This window comes from Crinia signifera, chromosome 6, assembly GCF_055691185.1.
Source record: "Crinia signifera chromosome 6, ASM5569118v1, whole genome shotgun sequence".
In the NCBI taxonomy this organism is placed as follows: Eukaryota; Metazoa; Chordata; class Amphibia; order Anura; family Myobatrachidae; genus Crinia; species Crinia signifera.
The window spans coordinates 28,456,736-28,484,436 of record NC_139222.1 but is presented as its reverse complement, the minus strand read 5'-3'; the positions used below and the strand labels follow the sequence as shown (position 1 = coordinate 28,484,436).

Genomic DNA, 27,701 nt, shown 5'->3' with positions numbered 1-27,701 from the left:
CTCTCTGGTGTATCTCATACATCAGGAGACATCAGACCCCAGTATACTCCTGTTCTCCCCCTCACATCATGTCACTGTGTGTTACCAGCCCAGATAAATGACCAGCCTCCTCCCCACACTCTCTGGTGTATCTCATACATCAGGAGCCATCAGCCCCTATTATACTCCTGCTCTCCCCTCACATCATGTCCCTGTGTGTTACCAGCCCAGATAAATGACCAGCCTCCTCCCCACACTCTCTGGTGTATCTCATACATCAGGAGCCATCAGTCCCTACTATACTCCTGCTCTCCCCTCACATCATGTCCCTGTGTGTTACCAGCTCAGAGATCTGACCAGCCTCCTCCCCACACTCTCTGGTAGAAAATGATAATCCTGATAATCGGGCGCTAATACTTTACATTGAAAATATAATAATCAATCAAAATGAATACTGTCTAACGAGATAATTCTAAGACGACTTATGGCTATTGCAGCTCCCAATAGGTATTCTGTATAACTTAATTAGACACAAATAAAATAACAATTAAGAGAGTGCTATAACAGAAGTATAGATTATTAGCATTAACTAGTAAATAAAAAAAGATATTAGGTGTACATATTTGCCACTATAATAATAATTGCCACAGATATAATCTTCTGTAGGTGGTTACTGTAATTGCATTTTGCATTCATATCCCACCGTGTGTATACTGACAGAACAGACCCGTACCACCATCACTAGTGCTGATCCTGTAAGGTGCATATACGCAGCTCAGTAGCCAGAAGCCAATTATTTTATATTGATAGAATAGGTGAATGACACTTTCAGTCGATAGCGGCTACAGTACAGTATAGTATAACCGCATTTAAGCAGCATCTGGATAAGGAGGTAATGAGAGAGAGAGAGACTAGGGGCAGAGATATAGAGATGGGGCAGAAGGAAGAGAGCAGGGGAGAGGGGGGCAGATGGGGTGGAGGAAAGAGAATGGGGGGACTGGGAGAGAGCGACAAGTAGGAAAGGGTGGGAGCAGAAAGGGGAGGTGACCGGGGCAAGGTGATGTGGTAATATGAGGGGGGAAAGAGAAGGTATGACTTTTTTTTTCTTTACCAGTATCGGCAGGAATCCCGTTCACCGGTGCCGGGCTCCCCTACAAGTTCCCCTCTCCCCCTGCCTGATCCATTGTGACTAATGTCACACCTTTACATGCTCCCGCCCATTTCAGCTGCCAATCACCGCTGGCTCCTGCAGCGGGTTATATGGGCGGATGGCAGATTGCCTGTACACATAGGGCCCGATCTGTAGTCCATCCGGTTGTGGGGGGGGGGGGGGGGGGGAGACACTGGCGGTGATGGGCCATGGATGGGAACGCCCAGTGGTTCATGGGCATTCCCATGTAAGTTCCAGCCTCATGCAAGGTGCCAGGGGCGGGTAGCTGACTTCACATGGCGTCAGCTGCCCTGAACCCTGGAGATTTCAATGATCTCTCCAGCATTGGGCACATGCGAGTGGATCCGGGTGGGGTAGCGGCTATTCGTCAGGTCGGCACTTTGGGACTTGGTACCAGGTCATCCAGAATCAGGCCCATAGCACAATGCACCAATATATCGGTCATCGGCTGTTACACAGCTCACGTTGGTTACAGACATATTACTGGTGCCCAATGGCTGACGGACCAGCGATATATCGGCCAGTGTGTGCGCAGCATTAGACATGTTCAGTGTAAGTGATAAAACATCCATGAACATTTCCTTCTCAATGTAACCAATTCTGTCTGTTGTCATTCATCTGTTTCCTTGTAGATGGGCGCACAAGCAGGAATACCTCGGAGGGAGATCTCATCTTGTCTCCAGATTATATACTAGAAGATAAGAACATCAGACAAGATTCTCCAGAAGAAAAACCCATTATCCCCAATACACACCCAACATTTCCCAGTGCAGATATGTCATCTGGTCCCTCTAGTCATGAGGAACCTTCTCCTGATCATTCAGACCTTACTACACACAGTACAGACCATAAAGATGATACAATATCTTCCAGTTCTATAAGTCAGTCAGTTTTCGCTTTACATCAGAGACATCACACAGGGGAGAAACCATTTTCATGTTCTGAATGTGGGAAATCATTTTCTCGTAAGTCACATCTTGTTGTACATGAGAGGATACATACAGGTGAGAAACCATTTTCATGCTCTGAATGTGGGAAATGCTATAGGAATAAACACACTCTTGTTATACATGAGAGGGTACATACAGGTGAGAAACCATTTTCATGTTCTGAATGTGGGAAATGTTTTACTCATAAATCCAGTCGTGTTATACATGAGATGGTACATGCAGGTGGTAAACCATTTTCATGTTCTGAGTGTGGGAAATGTTATAGCAATAAATCCAGTCTTGTTACACATGAGAGGTTACATACAGGTGAGAAACTATTTTCATGCTCTGAATGTGGGAAATCGTTTTCTCGTAAAGCACATCTTGTTATACATGAGAGGATACATACAGGTGAGAAACCATTTTCATGTTCTGAGTGTGGGAAATGCTATAGGAATAAACACACTCTTGTTATACATGAGAGGGTACATACAGGTGAGAAACCATTTTCATGTTCTGAATGTGGGAAATGTTTTACTCATAAATCCAGTCGTGTTATACATGAGATGGTACATGCAGGTGGTAAACCATTTTCATGTTCTGAGTGTGGGAAATGTTATAGCAATAAATCCAGTCTTGTTACACATGAGAGGTTACATACAGGTGAGAAACTATTTTCATGCTCTGAATGTGGGAAATGTTTTCTAAATAAATCTCATCTTGTTATACATGAAAGGGTACATACAGGTGAGAAACCATTTTCATGCTCTGAATGTGGGAAATGTTTTACACTTAAATCCAGTCTTGTTCTACATGAGAGGGAACATACAGGTGAGAAACCATTTTCATGTTCTGAATGTGGGAAATGTTTTACAAGAAAATCCAGTCTGGTTACACATGAGAGGGTACATACAGGTGAGAAACCATTTTCATGTTCTGAATGTGGGAAATGTTTTACCAGAAAATCCTGTCTTGTTATACATGAGAGGTTACATACAGGTGAGAAACCATTTTCATGCTGAATGTGGGAAATGTTTTACCCATAAATCGCATCTTGTTAGACATCAGAGAAGCCTTTTCCATGCTTGCAGTGTGGGAAATGTTTTATAAATAAATGTATACACATGAGCATTGATGAGAGGATACCCCTGTTGCATGCACAGGGATCACCTGAGAGTAGTCTCCCCAACACAATGCAGGCTCGATTCCCCCCCCCCCCCCCCCTCTTAAAACTGTGGGAGCTATCCATGGGTTCTTAAATATAAGCCCAGCAGAAACTGTCCTGGCTGATGTTCCTCCACAACCAGCCCCCTCCCCCCTCTCCAGAGCTTCCAGCTTATGCTGGGTACACACCAGCATGATGCAGCTTGTGAGCGGGTCGTTAGGGGAATGTATGACCTGCTCACTATATGGCGGAGCCTACGACACGCTCAGAAACTGCTTCTGATGTGATCGCGACCCGAACCCACTTCAATGGTAGGATCTCAGAAAAGACCTAACGATCCGCGGGGCTGCACGTCGGATCGGGATCGCATCAGAACGGCAGTGAAATGGACAATTTACATAAAATCGGTTGAGATTGTATCTAAATTAGCTCATTTTGGGCCAAATCATCCTGATGTGTACCCCACATTACTGTAATCATACTGCAGGCTTCCAGGCACCAGCTCAGCAGGAAGCCAGGCTGCTCCTGGGACATTTACATCCTGGGATACAACCATCCGCCCAATCACTGCTTTTTTTATTCCGTATTTATTTTCTTATTATTACAATATGCATATGATACAGATATAAGATGTTACATCCCATCCTTTCCCCTACCTTATATCTGTGCAGTGTATATGTGCTTTATGTCTGACAAGCGATGCCATTATACCGATTATACTAAACTTACATTGTGCCTCATCTATCTCACCTTCTGTATACTGCCATTTATAATAAAGCTATTCCTGTGTCTGGTCCTATGTAATAGTGTGGATTTGTGTAATGTATATGCATTGTTGTGTATACTCCTGTATAAGCCTCATAGAATTCTGACAGCGTCCATCTCTCCCACGTTTGATGACACTTTCTTACATTATTACTGTTGGTGTATGTGTACTTCTCATTATCTACTGTATGGTTTACCAGATGGATCCCGTGGTATAAATCCGGTGCCTCATGCGCCTCCATTTCCCTGCTATTATTACTTTGCCAGAGCAGCTAGGTTCTCCACCGGCGGTATAAACGGGTCATTGCCCTTACCTGTGGGTTTATGCCCAAAATACATAGTTACATCCAGATATTGTACCGGTAGTCCCACCTTGACCATTATATTTTGGACTTTCTCCCAAAATCTCTTTCGCGTGATGCTGCCAAATCCTATGCATACATGTACCCTGCTGTATACTGCATTTTGGGCATAAATCATTTCTCTTTCAATGGTCCTGGTGACACAGCTTCACATTGGGATGTAGGAGGGTCTGCAGGAGCCAGGCACCTATACCAAAGCTTTTAGAGTGGTAATAATCAGGTGAAAAAGATGCCTTACTAGCAGAGGCAGGAGAGAGGAGAAGAGAGAGAATAAGCACAAACTTACGTTTTAAAAGTTCTGGCGGTGCGGCAGGAATGAATCCCCCTGGGCGTGGAACAGGTTAATCCTGGGTAGAGAAGCCTGAAGCCCGAGGACACGCTCACGGCGATCGGAGACTCTGCTGCGCTCCGACGAAGAGAGCTTCCTGCTGTGACCCTGCGACGTGTGCCTCCGGTCTGCTGACGCTGAGAGGGGAGCCGCCACGATAGAGGCGAGACGCGGGGGTGCTCGCCGCGGCAGTGTGTGCGGCTGGTCCCAGTCTACGCAGGGGAGCTAGCGGTGCCCAGAGGTCGGGGAAGTCGGCCGGGTGAGGAGGGCTGGTGAGGAGAGCGGCGCTGAAGGAGTGAGACTTCCTGTATCTCCCGAATCACCAGCTCTGAGGCTCCTACCTAAAAAGGTATGCACACAATACTGTTTTTTCTTTTAGAACTAAGGAAACAGTAACTATTTTAAATAAACCCAAAGGGCACTCCAGTTACAATTTAGGATCCTGAGTGAAAGGATATATCTTGTTCTGAAAATAAAACTGGGTGCCAAAAGAAAAAGTACAGTATAAAATTAACTGGGAGTTCTCCTTCAAACGGAGAGGGAAAAAGAAGGGAAGATAAAGTTTGTTGGACCTTCTGTTTTTTTTTTTTTTTTTTCTCTCTTCAGTCTGTTTAAGTAAAAACATTGTGCCCCTCAAAGTACAATATAAAGCACAGGATATCTGAAAATCAATACCCTAAAAGGGGAATAACGTATTATAAGGAACTTTGAATATACCTATGAGCTCTTGAGTATTTGAGATTTATTAAAATCTATAAGGCTGCCATAATAAGCATGGGGAAGACGGGACAAGCGTCTGCAGCCGCCCAGAAACTGGAAAAATATGCCAGGAAATCCCAACCTCCAGCACCGATATCGCAGGATGAGCCACCATCCATTACTCATGATAATCCAGTGGACGTTAGCAGTGAGAGTGCTACACAGTCGACACAACAAATCCTCCAAGCTATAGCTAAATCCGAATTGAAAGTCACAGATATGATTGGCCAGGTCCAGACAGATGTATCATTAATTAGACACGATATGCAGAAGCTCCGTGATAAGAGTGGGAGAGGTAGAACAACAAATCAGTAATATTGAAGATGTCAATACTCCTTTAAAAGCAACGGTAGCCGAATTATCCTCTCAAATGGCAGTAGTGAAATCTAAGCTGTCTGACTTTGAAGGACTGCTCAGAAGAAATAATATTAGATTTGTTGGAATTCCGGAAAGAGCGGAAGGAGTAAACCCGGAAAAATTTCTTGAAGAACTGTTACTAAAAACCTATCGGAAAGAAGATTTTACTCCGCAATTCGCAGTCGAACGGGCTCACCGAGTACCCTCTAGACCACTCCCTCCTGGAGCCCCGACTCGCACACTTATTGCTCGGATGCTTCACTATAAGGATAGGGACACTGTGCTTCGCCTAGCACGAATTCAGGGTCCTATAAAGCTGGATACACACTCAGTGACAGTATTTCCAGATTTTGCTACGGATGTACAAAAATCAAGATCACAATTCACACAAATTAAAAAGAAATTGCGGGACAGACAGATCCAGTATTCTATGTTATATCCAGCACGCCTCCGTGTAGTAAATGATAACACCACTCATTTTTTCAATACTCCGGGGGAAGCAGAAAAATGGATGGAGAGTCTGACACAGAGGATCAGCTAATGATAAAGTTTATGTTTTTTTTTTTTTTTTACATGTACATGTGGATGCAGCAATCCTTAGATCCTGAAAATTGTTAAATGTTAAGAGCTTATGTAGCTATATCACTACTTGGAGGGGGTTTTGGGAAAGATCCCGAAACTAGATTTTTGTGTTTTGGGTTTTTTTGGGGGGTTTTTTTTCTCTCTCTCTCCATTCTCCTGCCTGGTTATGGGGATCTGTATTAGGGAGCCAATGCTAAGAATCAGCTATCAGGATTCAAAGGTTGAACCCTAATATCCCCATCTATATGTTGGTTTGTTCTTTTTTTTTCTTTTTTTTCTTTTTGTTTCTCTTTGGTAATTTTTTTCTTTTCTTTATTATATATGGTTCTTTTTTGGGGAAGGGTAGGGCGGATAGAGGTATGTCTCACCTTTTTGTAGATATACAGGGAGGGAAGGGAAGGATTAAGGTGCTAGGGATGTTTTTCTTTATTACAATTTTTATCATTTCTTCCTTGCGTTTTGAATTTATGAAACAAATATGTCTATTTGGATATTATAAAGTACAGAATATCTATACAAAACTTACGAAAATATTAGAAATGGCTATATATACTAATATAAAGACTGTGATAGTTATTCTGGAGATAGCTATGAATAAGCTATATCCCATGTTTAATGATAGTTAACGAATCAATATCCTGTTTGATCCTACCTGATAATACCCTAATATTTAGAGATGATAGGAAAAAAGGAAGGTTTAAAATTTATTGGATGGAAGGAATGTGAGAGGATTAAATAATAAAATAAAAAGAGCACTGGTACTCTCGCAGGTTAAATTATATAAAGCTGACATTATATGTCTCTCTGAGACTCATCTCACTGGAACCAAAACCTTGGCTCTTAAGAAACCTTGGATGGGATGGTTATATCATTCTACATTCTCTCAAAATGCGAGAGGTGTATCAATTATTATTAAAAAAAACGGTTAATTTCCATTTGGAATATAGTCAGATTGACCAATATGGAAGATACGTGTTCATCAGGGCCTTTTTTTTTTTTCCCATCAATAAATTTTTATTAACATAAAGTTTTATATGGGGTACAGAAGAGAAAAGGGGGTACTTAGGGGGGGAAGGGGAGGGAGGGAGTGGACTACATTCAGTAGCGGGAACAATACAGTAAATACAGTGAATGCAGTGAGTAAGGGGGGAGTTACAAATATAACACAACGGATATCTCGCGCTGCGCAGAGCGGAGTAAACAGCAGGTATATTATATACAGTATAACATGGAGCGTTGAGAGAGAACTTTCTATACAACCTTCAGTGTCTGGAGACTCGTGTCTAGGGGTAGCACTTATGTTGACCTCTGCCTACTTCTGCCTACTTCTAACTAATTTTGACTATCACTCCTAAGTATAGGGGGTGAGCTTTGGTCGGGATCTTGGGGCGTGGGAGAGTCTGGATCTGGGAGTTCATTCAGACTGAACAGTGGCGCCTGCCCGGGGGGACCGGGGGCAGAAGTTTCGGCCTCTGTCCCGTCCATCATGTAACTCCTCCAAGGGGCCCACTTGGAGTGGAGTGAGGGGGATTTGGGCGGGTGGGGGGCAAAGCCGGTCTCCATATAATAATGGTGGTTCGTTTTTAAGATAACCTGAAGTAGGGAGGGGGGGGAGGGCTGCTTCCATTGTTGGGCTAGGTTTGCTCGGGCTGCAATCAGGATGTGCCCAAGGACATATGTTTTCCCTGTTGGGAGCTCCTGGGGGTACATATGGAGTAAGGCTATGAGTGGGTCGGGGAGCAGAGGCACCTGGAGGACCGTGGAGATTAACTTGAAGACCTCTACCCAATATTCCCTGAGCTTGGGGCAGGACCAAAAGATATGATAGATATTGCCCACACTTCCACACTGCCGCCAACACATATTAGAGCATGTAGGCCAGAATGTGTGAAGTCGGTCTGGCGTTAGGTAAAGTCGGTTGATTAGTTTGATATGCATCTCCGAGTGGTTAAGGCAGCGAGACATTGTGTAGGAGGTTAAAAAGATCCTACGCCATTGGGGGGCAGCTAGCTGAGTGCCTAGGTCTGCTTCCCATTTCCTATGGGCTGAGGTCTTAGTGAACTCAAAGGGAGTTGTCAGGGTGCCATACCAAAAGGAGATGTCCCCCCTGGATGACGTCAGGGTGGGTCGAGAGAGGGCTGCTTGGTAATACGTATCTGGAGCAGGGCGGTTGGAGAAGTGGGCGTTCCACCAATGGGCCAGTTGTAGGTAGTGGTGGTGTTCCTGGGAGGGGAGGGAGTATGCTTCTCTGAGGGAGGCGAAGGGTAGGATTGTGTGGGCGTCTAACACGTCTCCTAAGGTGTGTATCCCGACACTTTTCCAGCGGTTCAGGTTGAGATTGGGTATCAGCTTTGCCACTGTAATAATGGGAAGTGTGGTGATAAGGGCTGTTGTGGCTCGTAAAGTGGCAAGTAGTTGGTCCCATATGTGGAGAGTGGCAATAGTTGCAGGGAGAAGGTCAGGTAGGGGAGGCCTTAAGTGTTTTGGGATCTTGAGCAAGTCAGGGAGAGGGATTTGAGAGGAGAAAATTTGCTCAACGCACACCCACGCCACGGGGGTTTCTCTTTCGGAATAGTATTTGGTCGAGGCCAGGAGGCAGGCTGCTTGATATCGATGTAGGTCAGGTAAATCAAGTCCGCCAAATGCTCTAGGCAGTGACATTTTGGAGCGGGCCATAGCTGGGGGTTTTGTCGACCAGACATACTTTGTCAGGATGGAGGAAGCCTGTTGCAGGGACTTTTTAGGGAAGGCATATGGGATGGTGCGGAACAGGTACATTAACTTAGGTAGCAACGACATCTTAAATGCTGCCATTCGTCCCATCCAGGAAACCTCAAATGTTAGCCAAGACCTGGAGAGAGAAGCAAGGGAAGTTAGGAGGGGGGATAGGTTAACCTCAAAAACGGATACCATGTTAGGGGGAATGTGAATACCCAGGTATTTTATAGAGTTTGCCTGCCAGTTGTAATGATATGTGGCTTTCAATGATGGAAGGGAGGTTGAGAGATTGATCGGGAGGGCATCGGTCTTGGATGTATTGAGCTTATAATAAGAGGCAGCGCTGTAGGAGGCTAGTGTTGTGTGGATTAGCGGGAGGGTATTGGTGGGATCCGTCACGAAGAGCAGGACATCATCTGCGAAGAGGCTAAGTTTATGGTTAGTGGGGCCTACTCGGAGGCCTGGTATGTTAGGGTTATTTCGAATAGACATGGCTAATGGTTCTATAGAAAGGACAAATATTAAGGGTGAGAGGGGGCATCCCTGCCTTGTGCCATTGGAAATTAAAAAGGGGGAGGAGAGAAATCCATTGCTGAACACCCGGGCCGACGGGGTGCTGTAAAGGGACATGATTGACATCAAAATCCGGTCTTTGAAGCCGAAGCGTAATAAGACCTCTCTCATATATTGCCAGTTCAGTCGGTCAAATGCTTTTTCAGCATCGAGAGATAGAAGAAGAAGGCCTTGCTCCTTTGATAGAGAGTCAATTAAGTTGAAGACTCTCCTGGTATTGTCCGGGGCCTGTCGCCCCGGGACGAACCCCGTCTGGTCCGGGTGCACCAGCAACGGCAGGAACTGGTTGATTCGGGATGCCATTAATTTGGCGAAAATTTTGATATCACTATTTAATAAGGCTATCGGGCGGTAGTTTTGGCACGCGGCAGGATTTTTACCAGGTTTCGGGATAGTCACTATTCTGGCTTCTAGTAGTTCCGGGGGGGCGTGGCCAGAGGAGGAGAGTTCATTGAACAGGTCTTTCAAGTAGGGAGAGAGGAGTTCGCTAAAAGAGATATAAAAGTCTGTTATGAACCCGTCAGGCCCCGGGGCTTTGTTGCGGGGGAGTGATCTGATGACCGCCATAATTTCTGACTTTGACCAGGGGGCGTTTAGGGAGTCTAGCTGCTCTTGGGTAAGGGAGGGAAAGTGTAAACTGTCTAGGAAATCTCGAATGGTAGCATTAGTGGGCTGGACTATGGAGGAGTCTTGAGAGAGGTTATAAAGTTTAGAATAGTAGTCAGCGAATTGATTTGCGATATCTTTAGGGTTGCTAATTTTTTCTTTGTTGGGAGATATTATATGTTTGATTCTATTTCTAGCTTGTTGGGCCCGCAATTTTCGGGCCAACATTCTGCCTGATCTATTACTAGCGAGGTAGAATCTTTGTCTCAGCCTATTTAGAGCTGATTGGGTGCGAGCCGAGAGCAATTTTTGCAGTTGGCTACGAACTGAGGCCAGCTCTGTCTTTAAGTTGTTGGAAGGGGACTTTTTGTTCTTGTTTTCGAGTTCTATCAGTTTGGACTCCAGGGATTTTTGGGTTGCGATGGCCATGCGCTTCAGGGTGGCGCCCGCTTTTATGGCCGCCCCCCTGGTGACTGCCTTGAATGCACACCAGTGGTTGGTTACAGAAGTATCCGTCACCTGGTTGGTAGACATATATTCGTTCATTGCTTTGGAGATGATATCTTTAGCTATTGGGTCTGATAGGAGGTGGGGGAACAAACGCCATGGTCTAGGAGGGATTTTAGATGGGAGAAAATTCCAGTGCCACACAACAGGGGCGTGGTCTGACCATGTGATGGGAAGGATATCGACTCCTGCAGAGTGTTGCAGGGACCATTTGTCACATAGAATGAGATCGATTCTAGAGTAGGTATTATGGACTGAGGAGTGAAAAGTGTATTCTCGGCCAGTCGGGTAGGTTGTTCTCCAGGTATCGTACAGGTCGAATTCTAAAAGGAGGTTGCGGAGAGCTGTCGATTGGTTGTTTAAGTGGGATTGGTGGCTATGGGGGAGTCGGGATTTATCAAGCAGAGGGTCTAGCGTTAAATTGAAGTCGCCCATTAGTATAAGGGAACCCTTTGAGATTTTTTGTACGAGAGAGAAAAGTTTGCGTAGGAATGCTACTTGGTTTGTGTTAGGGGCGTATATAGAGACAATAGTCGTCATTCTGTCCTCTAGTAGACCAGTGAGAATTAGGTATCTGCCATTTTTATCGGCAGTTTGGGAGTGGCAGATAAAGGGGGTGTGGCGGTTGAACAGGATAGCAACTCCATTACGTTTAAAGGGACCGTTAGCGTAATAAGCTGTTGGGTAATTCGAGTCTTTAAATACGGGGGGGTTAGGAGAGGCAAAGTGCGTCTCTTGGAGGGCCACTATGTCCGCCTTCAGTTTATGAAAGTATGTCAAGGCCATCCTACGTTTGTTTGGGGAGTTCATCCCCTTAACATTTAGTGAAATTAGCTTGGGCATGGTACAAGCTTAGGGTGTGCTGAGAATAGTCTGTGTATATCCAAAGGGAGGATACTGGGGGGAGTGGATTGTTGATTGGTAATGTGGTCCAGGGGGGGAGGGGGAGGAGGGGGGGACAGGGACAGGTCTAGAGAAGGAGAAAAAAGGGGGTAAAGGGAAAGACAAAACAAAAAGGGTCCATCACCTTGGACCCGCATGACTACTGCAGGGGAAAGAAAGGGGGTTTTCATGCAGTAGTTTGAGGGAGTGTGGGGGTGGCGGCCTGGCATCTCTAGAAAGGGGAGAGAAGGGGAGGCCGCCCCTCCGGTAACGACATTTTTAAACAAAACATAATAATTTGAGCTAACATTCCACCTGTGGAGCACAGGAGGGAAAGAACATCAAACGAGAAGATAAAACCATCCTACTATGTGTAACTTGCTAGAGTAATTATGTAAGTTCCCGGATGATAGGAAAACTATAGCCAGTGCAAATATAAATCTCTGGCAGACTAACTATGAACATCTCTTAATAACGGTCAACATAATAATACTTTTGCCCAGAGCCCCGCAGCAGCTATTAAATAATAAAACAAATACTTATCGCTGGAACCACTACCCGTTTGGAGGGGTGAGCAAGGCAGGGGGGCCTGGGCAGTCAGTTAAGGAGTGAGGATGACTATGGCGACACATAAATGTTCAGGTATCGGTCCATTCCTGATGAAGGGGTTGTGGGCGCTTCTGCCCCTGTGGTCCTGAGATCGAGATGTCCCAGTCCAGAAGCAGTTTCATTCCTGCCTCTAGGGAGGAGACGCTGTAGGTGGTGTCGTCATGGTGGATAAGCAGCTTTACTGGGAACCCCCAGCGGTACCTTATATCGTGAGAGCGGAGTGCCAGGGTAATGGGGGCGAACACCCTTCTGCTAGCCAGGGTAGCAGGAGAGAAGTCCTGAAATAGTTGGAGGCCACCTAATGTGCCGGAATTCTTTGCTTCGCGGGCCGCCTTCAGGAGTTGTTCTTTAACTGTGAAGAAGTGGACCCTGAGAAGGGTGTCCTTGGGGAGGTCAGCGGGGATAGATTTGGGTCTTGGTAGGCGGTGGATGCGATCGATGAGGAGATCTTTGGGGTCAGCAGTGGGAAGAAGTCTGCGAAACAGGGTGGTGGCGAATTCCTCGAGTTCAGAGTTGGACACCGAGTCCGGGATGCCTCTGATCTTAATATTGTTCCTTCTAGACCTGTCCTCCAGGTCAGCAAGTTTGGCTTTAAATTGTGTAATCTCGAGTTGCTGCCGGTCATATGAAGATATAAGGTCATTATGTGACGTGACCAGTTCTTCCATCTTTCTCTCTAGGTGGTCCGTCCTATCGCCAATCGCTACCAGTTCAGTTTTAACCTCCCGAATGGCCTGCTTTAGGTCCCTGGCTATCTCTGTTTGGAATGCGGAGAAAACCTGGCAGAGGGACTTCACTGTCACTGGCTCATTTGAGTCTGCGTCTATCCCCGCTATCTCGGGAAGGGAGCTAAGCTCTGCATGTGCTCCCAGGGAGGTGGACCCCTGCTTCGCGGGGCTTATTTGAGCTGTGGGGTTCTGAGAGGGTTTCTTAACTGACATGGTAATTTTGGTTGGGACCGTGTCTTTGGGCTTCTTTGGGGGCATATTGGGATCAGGCACTTTCCGAGAAGTAGGTAAGTAATAGCAAAAAGGCACCGTGGGGGTATATGCAGTGGGACACTATCACATGTGTGAGGTGATCAGGCTGAGGTCGTCACCGAGTGGCCGCCTTGGACATTGTATAGTCACATTAGGACCAGTAAGGGAGAAGCTGCAGGTGAAGACTCTTGTGGCTGCGCTCTGTTAGTGCTGCACGTGGCTGGGGTTGGGCTGTGCCCGGGCAACTGCAGGAACCAGGGGGGGGGGGATTGCCCCACTTCCCTGGCGGATGGTCTGATGGATAATTCAGGGCCCAATCTCAAGGGGACTTGTAAGCTGGGGTACTGAAGGGAAAAGGAAGAGAGGGAGGCTATAGGTGTAGCAGCAGAGCTTGGAGGCCGGCAAAAAAGCTGGGCTCTGTGCTGTCCCGTGTGCTGTCCTAGGACTCAGCCTCTGATATATGGGGGCAGTTGTAGCAGAGGGTCTGTGGGGGGCACCAGTGCTATCCCCAACGTTTGCCTTAGGGTCGGGTTGGGGGCTGAAAAGATGGCGGCGGCCACGTGCGGAGGGTGTTAATGCGGAGGGTGTTAATGGCCGGGTCCAGCCACAGCCGGAGGAGAAAGATATGCGGGCGGGTGTTTGCAGCACCCGCACCCGCTTTACTCACCGCCGCCTGCCCTGCTTCAGCCGGGTATATCTCGGTGACGTCGGGCGCCGGGAGGGACAGCCTCCGACGCGGGGAGTGCTTCTCTCCGGGACGAGCGCCTCCGCCTGTCCACGGCACAGGGGAGCAGCGGTGACAGGAGGTCCGAGGTCGGCGGGGAGAGCAGGGGAGAGCCCCACCTCGCGGATGTTGTCGCGGTGTAGCCCGTCGAGCCTCCGTCCGGTCTCCGGCTCCAAACTCTAGGTCCCGGGTCTCCGTTCCCGGACCAGGCCGCAACCTGCGGCAGCACTTAAAAGTGCTGCCCGGCTCCGCAGCTGTGGACCGGGGTAGTCGGGCGACGCAGTAGAGCTGTAGTGGAGGTAGGGTAGGTTTGCAGAGGGTATTGGGGCGGTAATAAAGCAAAATCTCCGGGCCTTTGCAGGAGCTCCACAGAGATGCGACTTCACTGCTTGCGTGCCAGGCCACGCCCCCATCAGGGCCTTTTTTAACTCCACGTTGTTAAATCTCCTAGCTATTTATATCCCTCCACCCTATAATAATGATATCCTGAAACAAGTAATGGCCTTTTTGGCATTATCTCCTAGTACTCCTAATATTTGCCTAGGGGATTATAACAACGTTATGGATAATATTCTAGACAGATGGAGAATTGTGTCACATGAAGCCTCTAGGACATCCTCTATAACACCTTTCTCAAGATTGAGAACAGAGTTAGGATTGATAGATATATGGAGAAACCGATATCCGCAAGATAAGCAATACTCCTGTTACTCAGCTTCATTTGGCACATTTTCACGCATTGATATGGCCCTTATATCTCCAGATTTAACTCCTAAAGTCATATCAATTGATTATCTATCAAGAGGGATCTCTGACCATTCGCCCATACTGTTAGTAATGGATTATTTAGGCCCTCAGGGAGCCAGATTCTGGAAATTAAATCCGTTCTGGCTGTCTTTAATGGGAGATGGAGGCGAATTAATAAGGGAATGGGAAGATTTTCAAATATTTAATGGTGCCTTTTCTAATCTATCAATAAAACATGATGCCTTTAAGGCTTTAATACGAGGCACCTTGTTTAAAAAAGTTGTGAATATAAAAAAAAAAGTGGCAGAGAGGAGGAAAAGAAATTGGAGGATAAATGCAGACAGCTGGAACTTATATATTTAACATCCAGATCACCTTTTGATCAAACTAGCTGGGTTACAGCCAGAAGGAGATGGACTGATTTCCTTCTGGATAAATCTAAAAGAAGGATTCTATTCTCAAGACATAACCTATACTCACAGGCAGACATAGGGGGTAGTTATTTGGCCTTTTTATCCCGAGGAGATAGGAATAATACTACGGTAAAACAGATATATAATTCAGAGGGAAGTTTGCAGTATTCCCTCCCCGATATTGCTGAAGTTTTTTCTGCATATTATAAAAAAATTTATACCACTCGAGCAACCTATACAAATGATCAATTAGACGATTACCTCTCGCAGATCTATTTGCCGACATTGGGGGTTATTCTGATTCACTCGGAAAGGCACAATCACTCTCTAATGGACAAAACCATATGCACTGCAGGTGGGGCTGATGTAACATGTGCAGAGAGAGTTAGATTTGGGTGAGTTATTTTGTTTCTGTGCAGGGTAAATACTGGCTGCTTTATTTTTAAACTGCAATATTTATCAGTTTGAAGTACAAACCCCACCCAAATCTAATTATCTCTGCACAAGTAACATCTGCCCCACCTGCAGTGCACATGGTTTTGTCCATTAGAGAGTGATTGTGCCTTTCCGAGTGAATCAGAATAACCCCCATTGTCTCCTGATTCTATAGATTTGTTGGAATCCCCAATTACAATAAAAGAGGTAGAATCTGCTATAGTGTCAACCCCTAATAATAAGTCCCCAGGCTGCGATGGCCTACCTATAGAAATCTATAAAAAATGGAAAGAATTCTTTGCACCCTATCTATTAGAGCTATTTAATAATTTAGTTGAATATGGTGAATTGCCACCATCTATGGCTGAGGCTAATATTATTGGAATCTTAAAACCAGGAAAAGACCCCACGTCACCTGATTCATATCGACCTATCTCTTTATTATCCACAGATGTAACAATTTTAGCTAGAATCCTGGCTACCAGGCTGAACTCTGTGATCGGTTCAATTGTTCACGGAGATCAGACTGGATTTATGCCAGGGAGAAGCACCATACAAAATATTAGGAGACTGTTCTGTCATTTACAGATGAAAGAGGATTATGGGTCGGGCGCGGCGGTGGTGTCCTTGGACGCCGCCAAAGCGTTCGACTCAGTGGAGTGGGGATACTTATGGAAAGTATTGGGTAAATTCTCCTTCGGTCCTGGTTTTATAAGGTGGATAAAATTGTTGTATTCTGCCCCAGTCGCTCGTATAACTGTTAACGGATATACTACTGAGCGGTTCTCTTTGGAGAGAGGTACTCGCCAGGGGTGTCCTCTATCCCCAGCTCTATTCGCCTTGGCGATAGAGCCTCTAGCCAGCTGTATTCGTATGTCCCCTGAAATTGAAGGTCTGTCAATAGGGGGGATTTCTGACACTATAGCATATACGCGGATGATGTGCTTTTATTTTTGCGAGAGGCAATGATGTCATTGCCCTATATATTACAGATAATAAATTCATTCGGGGAGTATTCAGGTCTGTGTATAAATTGGTCTAAATCATATATCCTTCCTATCTCAGGTAATATACCATATGAAATAGATCCCTCCTGTCCATTACAATGGACATTAGGGTTTAGATATCTGGGAGTTTGGATAACCCCTAATTCTAAGGATTTTGTCTCTCAAAATATCGACCCTGTAACGCAGGAGTTTAAATCTAAAATACATGTCTGGAAGAAGCTGCCCTTAACAGTTGTGGGCCGCATCAACTTAGTTAAGATGGTGATCCAGCCCAAATACTTATACCTATTACAGCATTCACCTATATATATACCTAAAAAAGTGTTTTTAGTAATAGATAGTGTTATATTGTCCTTTATTTGGGGGGGTGTAACCCCAAGAGTGGCTATACGAACCTTAGTTAAATCTAAAGATGATGGGGGTTAGGTCTGTCGAATTTAAGAGCTTATTATCTAGCAGCACAGCTTGTACATATCTCAAATTGGCTGGAGGGAAGGGATATATTAACTTTTAGGGGTTTTGCTGGTAAATTTGGGAAGTATGATCATACGCCAATACAGACCCTGCTTTCGGGAATATCAGTTTCATCTTTTCCTCCTCTTCTTAAACAAGCCATGATGATATGGCGATTGATCCATAAAGTTTATGAATGGGAGGAAATAGAGGAGAACGCACCATTATGGTATAATCCACTATTTAAAGAATTTATGTTCTTATCTCAAGATGGTTTCTGGATGAAAACTGGAATATGGGAGGTACAACAGATATATAGGCAAGGAATTTTTAAGACATTTGATCAAATGAAAGAAGATTTTGGTATTGGTAATAAAGTATTTTTCAGATACTTGCAGCTACGAAGTGCTGCACATGCCCAGTTTGGAAAAGAGCCTATTGATATAGCGATCTCCCCAGTGAAAAGGTTCCTTCATACTTTGAGAGATAGGGGACAAATTTCTAGAATATATGGAGAAATAAATAATCAAATTAATCCGTATATATTTGATCAGCTTAAAAATAAATGGGAATCAAATTTAGGGGAGCTTTCTAATGAACAGTGGACACAAATACTCAGCTCTACTAAAGATACTACACCATGTCAGCAGACACATTTTTACGTTACACACAGAATCTACCGCACCCCTATATCCCTATATAAGGCAAAATTGAGATCAAACTCCCTTTGCCCAAAATGTGGATTAGAAGGAGCTGATTTTTGGCATATGTTGTGGACTTGTCCACTAATATATGATTTTTGGATGAGAGTATGGGAGGATATAGTATCTACTGAGCTAACCCTTCCGATAAGGTCAGCTCTTTTATGTTTATTTGGGGTAGACCTACAAGAGACACACTCCTTAATAATATATCAATATGTTCTTTGTTTAACAACTCTGGCTAAGGTGCTGATAGCCAGAAAATGGATGGCCCCCGAATCTCCCAATATTTTTCACTGGAGAGCATTGGTTAACGAGGTATCTGGACATGAAAGGATCATGTATAAGAGCAGAGGCTCATATCAAAATTATAGGAAAAAGTGGGATAGATGGAATATGTCAATGATAGGAACAGATATTCCCCCTTCTGAATTATAATAATAGAGGGGAAAATTTGAATTTATAATTTATAGATATAAGAATTTAGTCAATAAATAGACAAAAAAAAAAAAGTAATTCAGAGGTATATAATGAGTAAATAGCTTACTTAAAGCAATAGGTATTAGTAAAAGATACAAGGAAGATGTATCATAACCCTAGCGGGGGTCTTCTATTTTTTCTTTAACCCCTTCCTGACAGAGCCAGTTTTTGCGTTCCTGACAGAGCCCTTTTTTTCAAATCTGACATGTCTCACTTAAGTGGGGATAACTTTTTTTTGCTTTTACTTATCCCAGTGATTTTGAGATTGTTTTTTCGTGACACATTGTACTTCAAATTAGTGGTAAATTTGGGTCGATACAGTCTGTGTTTTTTTGTGAAAAATACCAAAATGTCGTGAAAAAATGGAAAATTTAGCAATTTGCAAAATGTTAAATTTTCTGCTTGTGAGACAAATAATCATACCACTCAAAATAGTTAATAACTAACATAGACCATATGTCTACTTTATGTTGACATCATTATTTCAACTTCCTTTTCATTTTTTTGGACACTAGGAGGCTTACAATATGAATAGCAAATTCTCAAATTTTCAAGAAAATTTCAAACACTGATTTTTTTAGGGACCAGTTCAGTTCTGATGTGACTTTGAGGGACTTGTATGTGAGACACCCCCATAAATGATACCATTTCAAAAACTGCACCCCTCACAGTATTCAAAACAGCATTTTGGAAGTTTGTTAACCCTTTAGGTGTTTCACAGGAATTAAAACAAAGTGTAGGTGAAATTTCAAAATTTCATTTTTTTTGCAGATTTGCAATTTTAATACATTTTTCTAAGGAACACAGTACATTTTACTAGAGAAATGTGACTAAAAATTGATTCCCCCAATTCTTTTGTTTTCATAAATATCCTATATGTGGCCCTAGTGTGCACGTTGACCAAACCACAGGCTTCATAATAGAAGGAGCACCTACTTGATTTTGGAGCCTCCTTTTTATGAGATTATTTTTTAGGCACCATGTAGGTTTCTAGGCACCATAAGATGCTAAAAGTTAGGAACCCCCCCACAAGTGACCCCATTTTGCAAACTACACCCCTCAGGGAATTCATCTAGGGGTATAGTGTACATTTCAAACCCCCAGGGGTTTCACCAATTGTGGTACAACTGGGCAGTGAAAATGAAAAATTAAATTTTTTACACAAAAATGCAGTTCTGGCTCAAAATTTTTCATTTTCAGAAGGTATGAAGGAGAAAAAGCACCCCAAAATCTGTGCCCCAATTTCTCCCGAGTACGGCAATGCCTCACATGTGACCAAAAAATACCATTTGGGTGCATGGCAGGACTCAGAAAGGAAGGAGTGATTTTTGGATTTTGCAGCTCAGATTCTGGTGGAATGTTGGTGGGTGCTATGTCGCATTAGCAAGACCCCCCAAGCACCAATACAGTGGAACCCCCCCACAAGTGACCCCATTTTGCAAACTACACCCCTCAGGGAATTCATCTAGGGGTATAGTGTACATTTCAAACCCCCAGGGGTTTCACCAATTTTGATACAACTGGGCAGTGAAAATGAAAAATTACATTTTTTTACACAAAAATGCAGTTCTGGCTCAAAATTTTTCATTTTCACAAGGAATGAAGGAGACAAAGCACCCCAAAATCTGTGCCCCAATTTCTCCCGAGTATGGCAATGCCTCATATGTGACCAAAAAATACCAGTTGGGTGCATGGCAGGACTCAGAAGGGAAGGAGTGATTTTTGGTGGTGGAATGTTGGTGGGTGCTATGTGGCATTAGCAAGACCCCCCAAGCACCAATACAGTGGAACCCCCCCACAAGTGACCCCATTTTGCAAACTACACCCCTCAGGGAATTCATCTAGGGGTATAGTGTACATTTCAAACCCCCAGGGGTTTCACCAATTTTGATACAACTGGGCAGTGAAAATGAAAAATTACATTTTTTTACACAAAAATGCAGTTCTGGCTCAAAATTTTTCATTTTCAGAAGGTATGAAGGAGAAAAAGCACCCCAAAATCTGTGCCCCAATTTCTCCCGAGTACGGCAATGCCTCACATGTGACCAAAAAATACCATTTGGGCGCATGGCAGGACTCAGAAGGGAAGGAGTGATTTTTGGATTTTGCAGCTCAGATTCTGGTGGAATTTTGGTGGGTGCTATGTCGCTTTAGCAAGACCCCCCAAGCACCAATACAGTGGAACCCCCCCACAAGTGACCCCATTTTGCAAACTACACCCCTCAGGGAATTTATTTAGGGGTATAGTGTACATTTCAAACCCCCAGGGGTTTCACCAATTTTGATACAACTGGTGAGTGAAAATGAAAAATTACATTTTTTACACAAAAATGCAGTTCTGGCTCAAAATTTTTCATTTTCACAAGGAATGAAGGAGACAAAGCACCCCAAAATCTGTGCCCCAATTTCTCCCGAGTACGGCAATGCCTCACATGTGACCAAAAAATACCATTTGGGTGCATGGCAGGACTCGGAAAGGAAGGAGTGATTTTGGGATTTTGCAGCTCAGATTCTGGTGGAATGTTGGTGGGTGCTATGTTGCATTAGCAAGACCCCCCAAGCACCAATACAGTGTAACCCCCCCACAAGTGACCCCATTTTGCAAACTACACCCCTCAGGGAATTCATCTAGGGGTATAGTGTACATTTCAAACCCCCAGGGGTTTCACCAATTTTGATACAACTGGGCAGTGAAAATGAAAAATTACATTTTTTTACACAAAAATGCAGTTCTGGCTCAAAATTTTTCATTTTCAAAAGGAATGAAGGAGACAAAGCACCCCAAAATCTGTGCCCCAATTTCTCCCGAGTATGGCAATGCCTCATATGTGACCAAAAAATACCAGTTGGGTGCATGGCAGGACTCAGAAGGGAAGGAGTGATTTTTGGTGGTGGAATGTTGGTGGGTGCTATGTCGCATTAGCAAGACCCCCAAAGCACCAATACAGTGGAACCCCCCCACAAGTGACCCCATTTTGCAAACTACACCCCTCAGGGAATTCATCTATGGGTATAGTGTACATTTCAAACCCCCAGGGGTTTCACCAATTTTGATACAACTGGGCAGTGAAAATGAAAAATTACATTTTTTTACACAAAAATGCAGTTCTGGCTCAAAATTTTTCATTTTCAGAAGGTATGAAGGAGAAAAAGCACCCCAAAATCTGTGCCCCAATTTCTCCCGAGTACGGCAATGCCTCACATGTGACCAAAAAATACCAGTTGGGTGCATGGCAGGACTCAGAAGGGAAGGAGTGATTTTTGGATTTTGCAGCTCAGATTCTGGTGGAATTTTGGTGGGTGCTATGTCGCATTAGCAAGACCCCCCAAGCACCAATACAGTGGAACCCCCCCACAAGTGACCCCATTTTGCAAACTACACCCCTCAGGGAATTTATTTAGGGGTATAGTGTACATTTCAAACCCCCAGGGGTTTCACCAATTTTGATACAACTGGGCAGTGAAAATGAAAAATTACATTTTTTACACAAAAATGCAGTTCTGGCTCAAAATTTTTCATTTTCACAAGGAATGAAGGAGACAAAGCACCCCAAAATCTGTGCCCCAATTTCTCCCGAGTACGGCAATGCCTCACATGTGACCAAAAAATACCATTTGGGTGCATGGCAGGACTCAGAAAGGAAGGAGTGATTTTTGGATTTTGCAGCTCAGATTCTGGTGGAATGTTGGTGGGTGCTATGTTGCATTAGCAAGACCCCCCAAGCACCAATACAGTGGAACCCCCCACAAGTGACCCCATTTTGCAAACTACACCCCTCAGGGAATTCATCTAGGGGTATAGTGTACATTTCAAACCCCCAGGGGTTTCACCAATTTTGATACAACTGGGCAGTGAAAATGAAAAATTACATTTTTTTACACAAAAATGCAGTTCTGGCTCAAAATTTTTCATTTTCACAAGGAATGAAGGAGACAAAGCACCCCAAAATCTGTGCCCCAATTTCTCCCGAGTATGGCAATGCCTCATATGTGACCAAAAAAAAGGGATTTTTGTAAGAACTTACCGTTCGAATCCCTTTCTCTGATATGGTCCTGGTGACACAGCTCAACACTGGGATGTAGGAGGGTCCGAAGGAGCCAGGCACCTATCCTAAAGTTTTAGAGGGTAGGCTCCTCCCCTACTGCATCCCTGGACTCTTCAGTTCATCTTTCAAAGCCACTGGAATACATTAACTCAGTACAAACGCCTGCACATATTATATGCACATTTTATAACAGAAAACTGTTAACTTTTAACCATTTTAACATGAACATCATGAAACTTCTGGCATACTTACTGAGCGTAAGGGAGGGATCGCTGTGTCACCAGGACCATATCAGAGAAAGGGATTCGAACGGTAAGTTCTTACAAAAATCCCTTTTTCTCTTTCAATGGTCCTGGTGACACAGCTCAACACTGGGACGTTCCAGAGCCGGTCCTTTGGGAGGGTACGCTCAGGTCTGCAGCTCTCAGCACTGCTCGCCCGAATGATGCGTCCTCCGACGCGAACTCATGGAATCTATAGAATTTGGCAAATGTGTGAACAGATGACCAAGTGGCAGCTCTGCAAACCTGCTCAGCTGTGGCCCCATGTCGAACCGCCCAAGAGGTGGCAACTGACCTGGTGGTATGCGCATTTATTTTGGCCGGTACTGGTCTACCCACTTTGGTGTATGCAAAGGCTATCACAGACCGCAACCACCTAGCAATAGTCTGCTTAGATGCAGGCCAACCAATCTTGTGTACGTCATACAATACCAACAATGTGTCAGTCTACCTGACACTCTTCACTCTGTCCACATATATGCGTAAGGCACGCACAACATCCAAAGTTCTCAACTTGTCCCTTTTCTTAGAACCCTCTGGGGGTTGAAACACAGGTAGAACTATCTCCTGATTTAAATGGAAGGTAGATACCACCTTCGGTAAAAACTGAGGCACTGTTCTTAAAACAGCCCTGTCATCATGAAAAATTAAGAAAGGAGATTTACATGACAAAGCTCCCAATTCTGAAACTCTTTTAGCAGATGCTACTGCTAACAAAAACACTAGCTTCCACGTAAGAAACTTAAAGTCAGCCGACCTTAAAGGTTCAAAAGGTGCCTTTTGAAGGCATTCCAAAACCAGTGATAGATCCCAAGGTGCTACTGGTTGCTTGTATGGAGGTTTCAACCTGGATACTCCTTGTAAAAAGGTTTGAATTTCCGGCAAAATGGCTATCTTTTTCTGGAAATAGATGGACAAGGCCGAAATCTGCACCTTCAGTGACTGAAGGCTTAGGCCCGATGAAAAACCATCTTGTAAGAATTCCATCATTCTTAATAGCTTAAAATGAGATGTATGAGCCTTTCTTCTCTCACACCATCGAATGTAAGTCTTCCAGACTCTATAATAATTTGCCGAAGATACAGCTTTTCTGGCTTTTATCATAGTCTGTACTACTGCCTCAGAAAACCCTTTTCTTTTTAAAATGGTGGTTTCAATAGCCAGGCCGTCAAAATCAATCGATCTGAATCCAGGTGATTGAAAGGGCCTTGTCTTAGAAGGTCTGGTCTCAGAGGTAGACGCCATGAGTCCACAGACAACCTCTGAAGCCTCGAGTACCAGGATCTCCTTGGCCAATCTGGGGCCACTAAGATCACTGGAACCTTCTGCCCCTGTATTTTCTTCAGAAGTCTCGGTAACATTGGTACTGGTGGGAATGCATAAAGGAGATCTCCCTGCCAGTGAATAGTCATGGCATCCACTGCCTCCGCTAGTGGATCCCTTGTTCTGGCATAGAACCTGGGCACTTGACGGTTGATCCTGGATGCCATCAGGTCCACATCCGGAGTTCCCCACATCGAAGTGATTTGGTGAAACACCTGAGGGTGTAAGCTCCATTCCCCTTCCTTGAGCTCCTCCCTGCTCAGGAAGTCGGCTTCTATATTCTCTATTCCTGGGATGAATATAGCCGATACAGCTGGAACATTCTGTTCCGCCCATAGGAAGATTCTGGATACCTCCCACATGGCCAATCTGCTGCGTGTACCTCCCTGGTGATTCAGATACGCCACAGCCGTGGCATTGTCGGTCTGAATCCTCAAAGGGAGGTTCTGTAACCTGTCTCCCGCCAAGGAAATGACTTTCCAGACAGCTCTCAGCTCCAAGATGTTGATTGGTAACGCTGATTCCTCTGCCGTCCACAGGCCCTGAAGCCTGAGATCCAGGACTATTGCCCCCCAGCCCCTGAGACTGGCGTCGGTAGTTACTATCAACCAGTCCCAGGTCTGTAATGACCGACCCCACTGAAGGGAATCTACTTCTGTCCACCATTTCAAAGATTCTCGGGTGTCCGAAGACAGCACTATCATCTCGGATTTCATGGTCAAAGTGTTTCCTGACCAGGCTGACAAAATGTTCCATTGGAACCTCCGAGAGTGTAACCTGGCAAATTGAAGCGTCTCGAATGACGCCACCATCTTCCCCAGGAGCTTGAGGCACCTCCATACTGAAATGCTCTGAGCCCTGAGAATCTCCTGGACTAGGGTGACCAGATCCCTGGCCTTTACCTCCGGGAGGAATACCCGATGAAGATGGGTGTCCAGTATGACTCCCAAGAATTGGAGCCTTTGTGACGGTACCAACTGAGATTTTTGCAAATTTAAAATCCAGCCGTGAGCCTGCAAAAAACTGATGGCCTCTGCCAAGTGACTCTGCAGCATGGCTGCTGACTCTGCTTTGAACAGGAGATCGTCCAAATAGGGTATTACTGTGATTCCCCTGAGCCTCAGCACCGCCGCCATTACTGACATTATCTTTGTGAATACCCTTGGCGCGGTTGCTAGCCCAAAGGGTAACGCCCGGAATTGTAAATGCAGGTCTCCTATGGCAAACCTCAACAAGGTCTGATGTTCCGGGTGTATAGGAACGTGCAAATATGCGTCCTGGACATCCATGGACGCCAAAAATTCTCCCTGGTCCAGACTCAGGAGTACTGACCGTAGAGACTCCATTTTGAAATGGTCTACCCATAAATGAACATTTAGAGACTTCAAATTTAGTATTGGTCTGAAAGACCCGTCTGGTTTGGGCACCAGGAACAGCGTGGAGTAAAAGCCTTTCTTCCACTCTGTCTTGGGGACTAGTGTCACCACCCCTTTTTCCAAAAGGGAGTGCGCTGCTCTCACAAGAGCTGTACGCAGCCGTGCCTCCTTTGGTAAGGATGTGGGAATGAACCTCTTCGGAGGTGGCCCTCTGAAAGGGATTTTGTAACCCTGTGTTATGATGTCTAGCACCCAGGCATCCTGGTCTAGAGAAGCCCAAGCGTCCCTGAAGAGCGTGAGACGCCCGCCCACTTTTGTCACTGTCGGGCAAAGCCCCTGACAGTCATGCAGAGGATTTATCCTCTCCTTTATTGGCAGGCTTCTTGTGAAAAGAGCCAAATTTTGACTTTTGTGTCTTGCCTCTAGAGGGCTGAAACCTTCCCCTGAAAGACTGTCCTCGAAAGGACGCACCACCTCTAGGGGAGGGCCGAAAGGACGGCTTAAAAGCAGAAAATCTGGACGTCTGCTTTGCGGAGGAGGCCGGCAGGAATGTACTTTTGCCGCCTGTGGCCTGTTTTATAATCTCCTCTAATTCGGTACCAAAGAGTACCTTTCCTTTGAAGGCTAATGTTTCCAGAGCCTTCTTGGACTCATTGTCTGCTTCCCAGGCTTTTAGCCAAAGCACTCTCCTGGCATTAATGGAGACTGTGGACACTCTGGTTGCCATTTTAATAGCTTCCTCCTCTGCTTCAACTGCATATTCTGCTGCTGCCTTAATCTTTTCTGCCAGCAGTAATGCACCCGGGTCAGCCTGCAGCATGGTGCATAATTCACCAGCCCACTCTATCATGGCCTTAGAAACCCAGGCTGAAGCAATAAGGGGTCGTAAGGTAAACCCCACCCCTTCAAAGATAGCCTTGAGGTTTCCCTCCAGCTTTTTATCCACAGAATCTTTAAAAGCTGCACCGCCCTGTACTGGTAATACAGTAGCCTTGGACAAACGTGCCACTGAAGCGTCCACAACTGGGACCTTTTCCCAGAGCTCCGCATGAGACTCTGGCATGGGGTACAGACTAAGGAATCGCTTAGGCATCTGAAGCCTCTTATCAGGAGTTTTCCAAGCCCCTTCTAACAATTCCTGTAACCCCTCATCTGAAGGAAAAGTAACAGCCTCCTTCCGCTGTCGCTTAAAAACACCTTTAACAGGAGTCTTATCCTCCACAGTCAGCTTTAAAGCCTGCTTCACAGCTATAATGAGATCCTCTATACCAGCAGCAGAGTTCTCTTCCAAATCATCACCCTGATCCCAGGGGATGTCAGTATACTCTCCTTCCTCTTCATCTACCACAGTAGTTAAGGCATAAGACCTTCTAGGGGTCCCTGCCACATCATCCATTTTGTCCAGCATTTCACTGAACCTGTTAATCCCTTTTGCAGTATCCTGCATCACCTGGATAAGTGCAGGATCTGCCTGGGTAAGAGGCAAGGAGCCAGACGACTGCTGAGATGATGGCATAGGTCTCTGTGATTCTACCAGCCCATCACTCTGCCTGTCCAAAAGCTGCACCAAAGCGTTTACTGACCTGCCTAGGGCCCTGGCCCACGCAGGTTCCATATGCTCTGCCCTATGGGGATCACTGCCCATGGGTCTCACATCAGCGCAAGTAATACATAAGCCCCCCTTGGCCATCTGCTCAGGGACAAATTTTTGTGTGCAAACATTGCACGCGCTCAGTGCATTAAGGGCTCCCTCCCCCAAAACCACAGCCTGATGCTCAGACATGACGCAAGTGATAAAAGTATATCTATCAGTATACACAGTGCAAACAATGTACAAGCGTTTATACAGAGGCAATGCACCCAATCACTTATCTGTCTGTTGGTTTCAACTGCGGGGAAGCGATGCCCAGGAAATCCAAGTCACTCTGCCAGGATCAGTAAGCCAGCTCAGCTCCGCTGCAAGCGTTCTGAAAGGCGCCAAAGTCAGAGTGAAGGAAGAGACCACAGGTCCCTGCTGCTGCGGGGTCCGTGACCTTTTGGCGCCAACCACCCCCAGCAAGCCGCTCCTTAGGTAGGATTTCCTAGTTCCAGTGTCTCCCCCTCAAATGGGGATCACTTGGAACATGCCTGTCACAACGCTGCTGTCCTCTCATCTAGGAGCTCAGCGTGTAAGCTCCGCATAAAATGGCCGCCGCCATCACGGAGCGCCTGTCCCCCATGATCCCCACCTAAGCGTGGAGCCGGTTTCAGGGTACTCCGGAGCCCAGGCAGCCTTTTAGAAAAGGCTATAAGCGCTGCACAGGGAGACCAGACAGCGTCTCCCCTGTGCACAGTGAGCTGACAGGACGCGCTTCTGTCAGCTCCTGCTGCGCAAGCAGTGTGAGGATTCACTATGAGAATCCTCACACTGTGCCTACCTAGCTAGGGTAAAAGTTAATAAAAT

At 45.3% G+C, this 27,701-nt stretch overlaps 1 protein-coding gene across 1 annotated transcript; it reads left to right on the top strand.

Annotated features, from left to right (window-relative positions):
• The first annotated feature begins 1,046 nt into the window (after window positions 1-1,046).
• LOC146010199 (uncharacterized) lies at window positions 1,047-4,016 on the top strand. Its single transcript, XM_083151214.1, has one exon. It carries the CDS (start codon window positions 1,926-1,928, stop codon window positions 3,099-3,101), a length of 1,176 nt encoding a protein of 391 aa, XP_083007340.1. The 5' UTR covers window positions 1,047-1,925; the 3' UTR covers window positions 3,102-4,016.
• Window positions 4,017-27,701: the final 23,685 nt, after the last annotated feature.

Excerpts from the sequence above, each read along its gene's own strand:
- LOC146010199 (XM_083151214.1), top strand. The coding sequence starts at position 1,926 with ATGTCATCTGGTCCCTCTAGTCATGAGGAACCTTCTCCTGATCATTCA.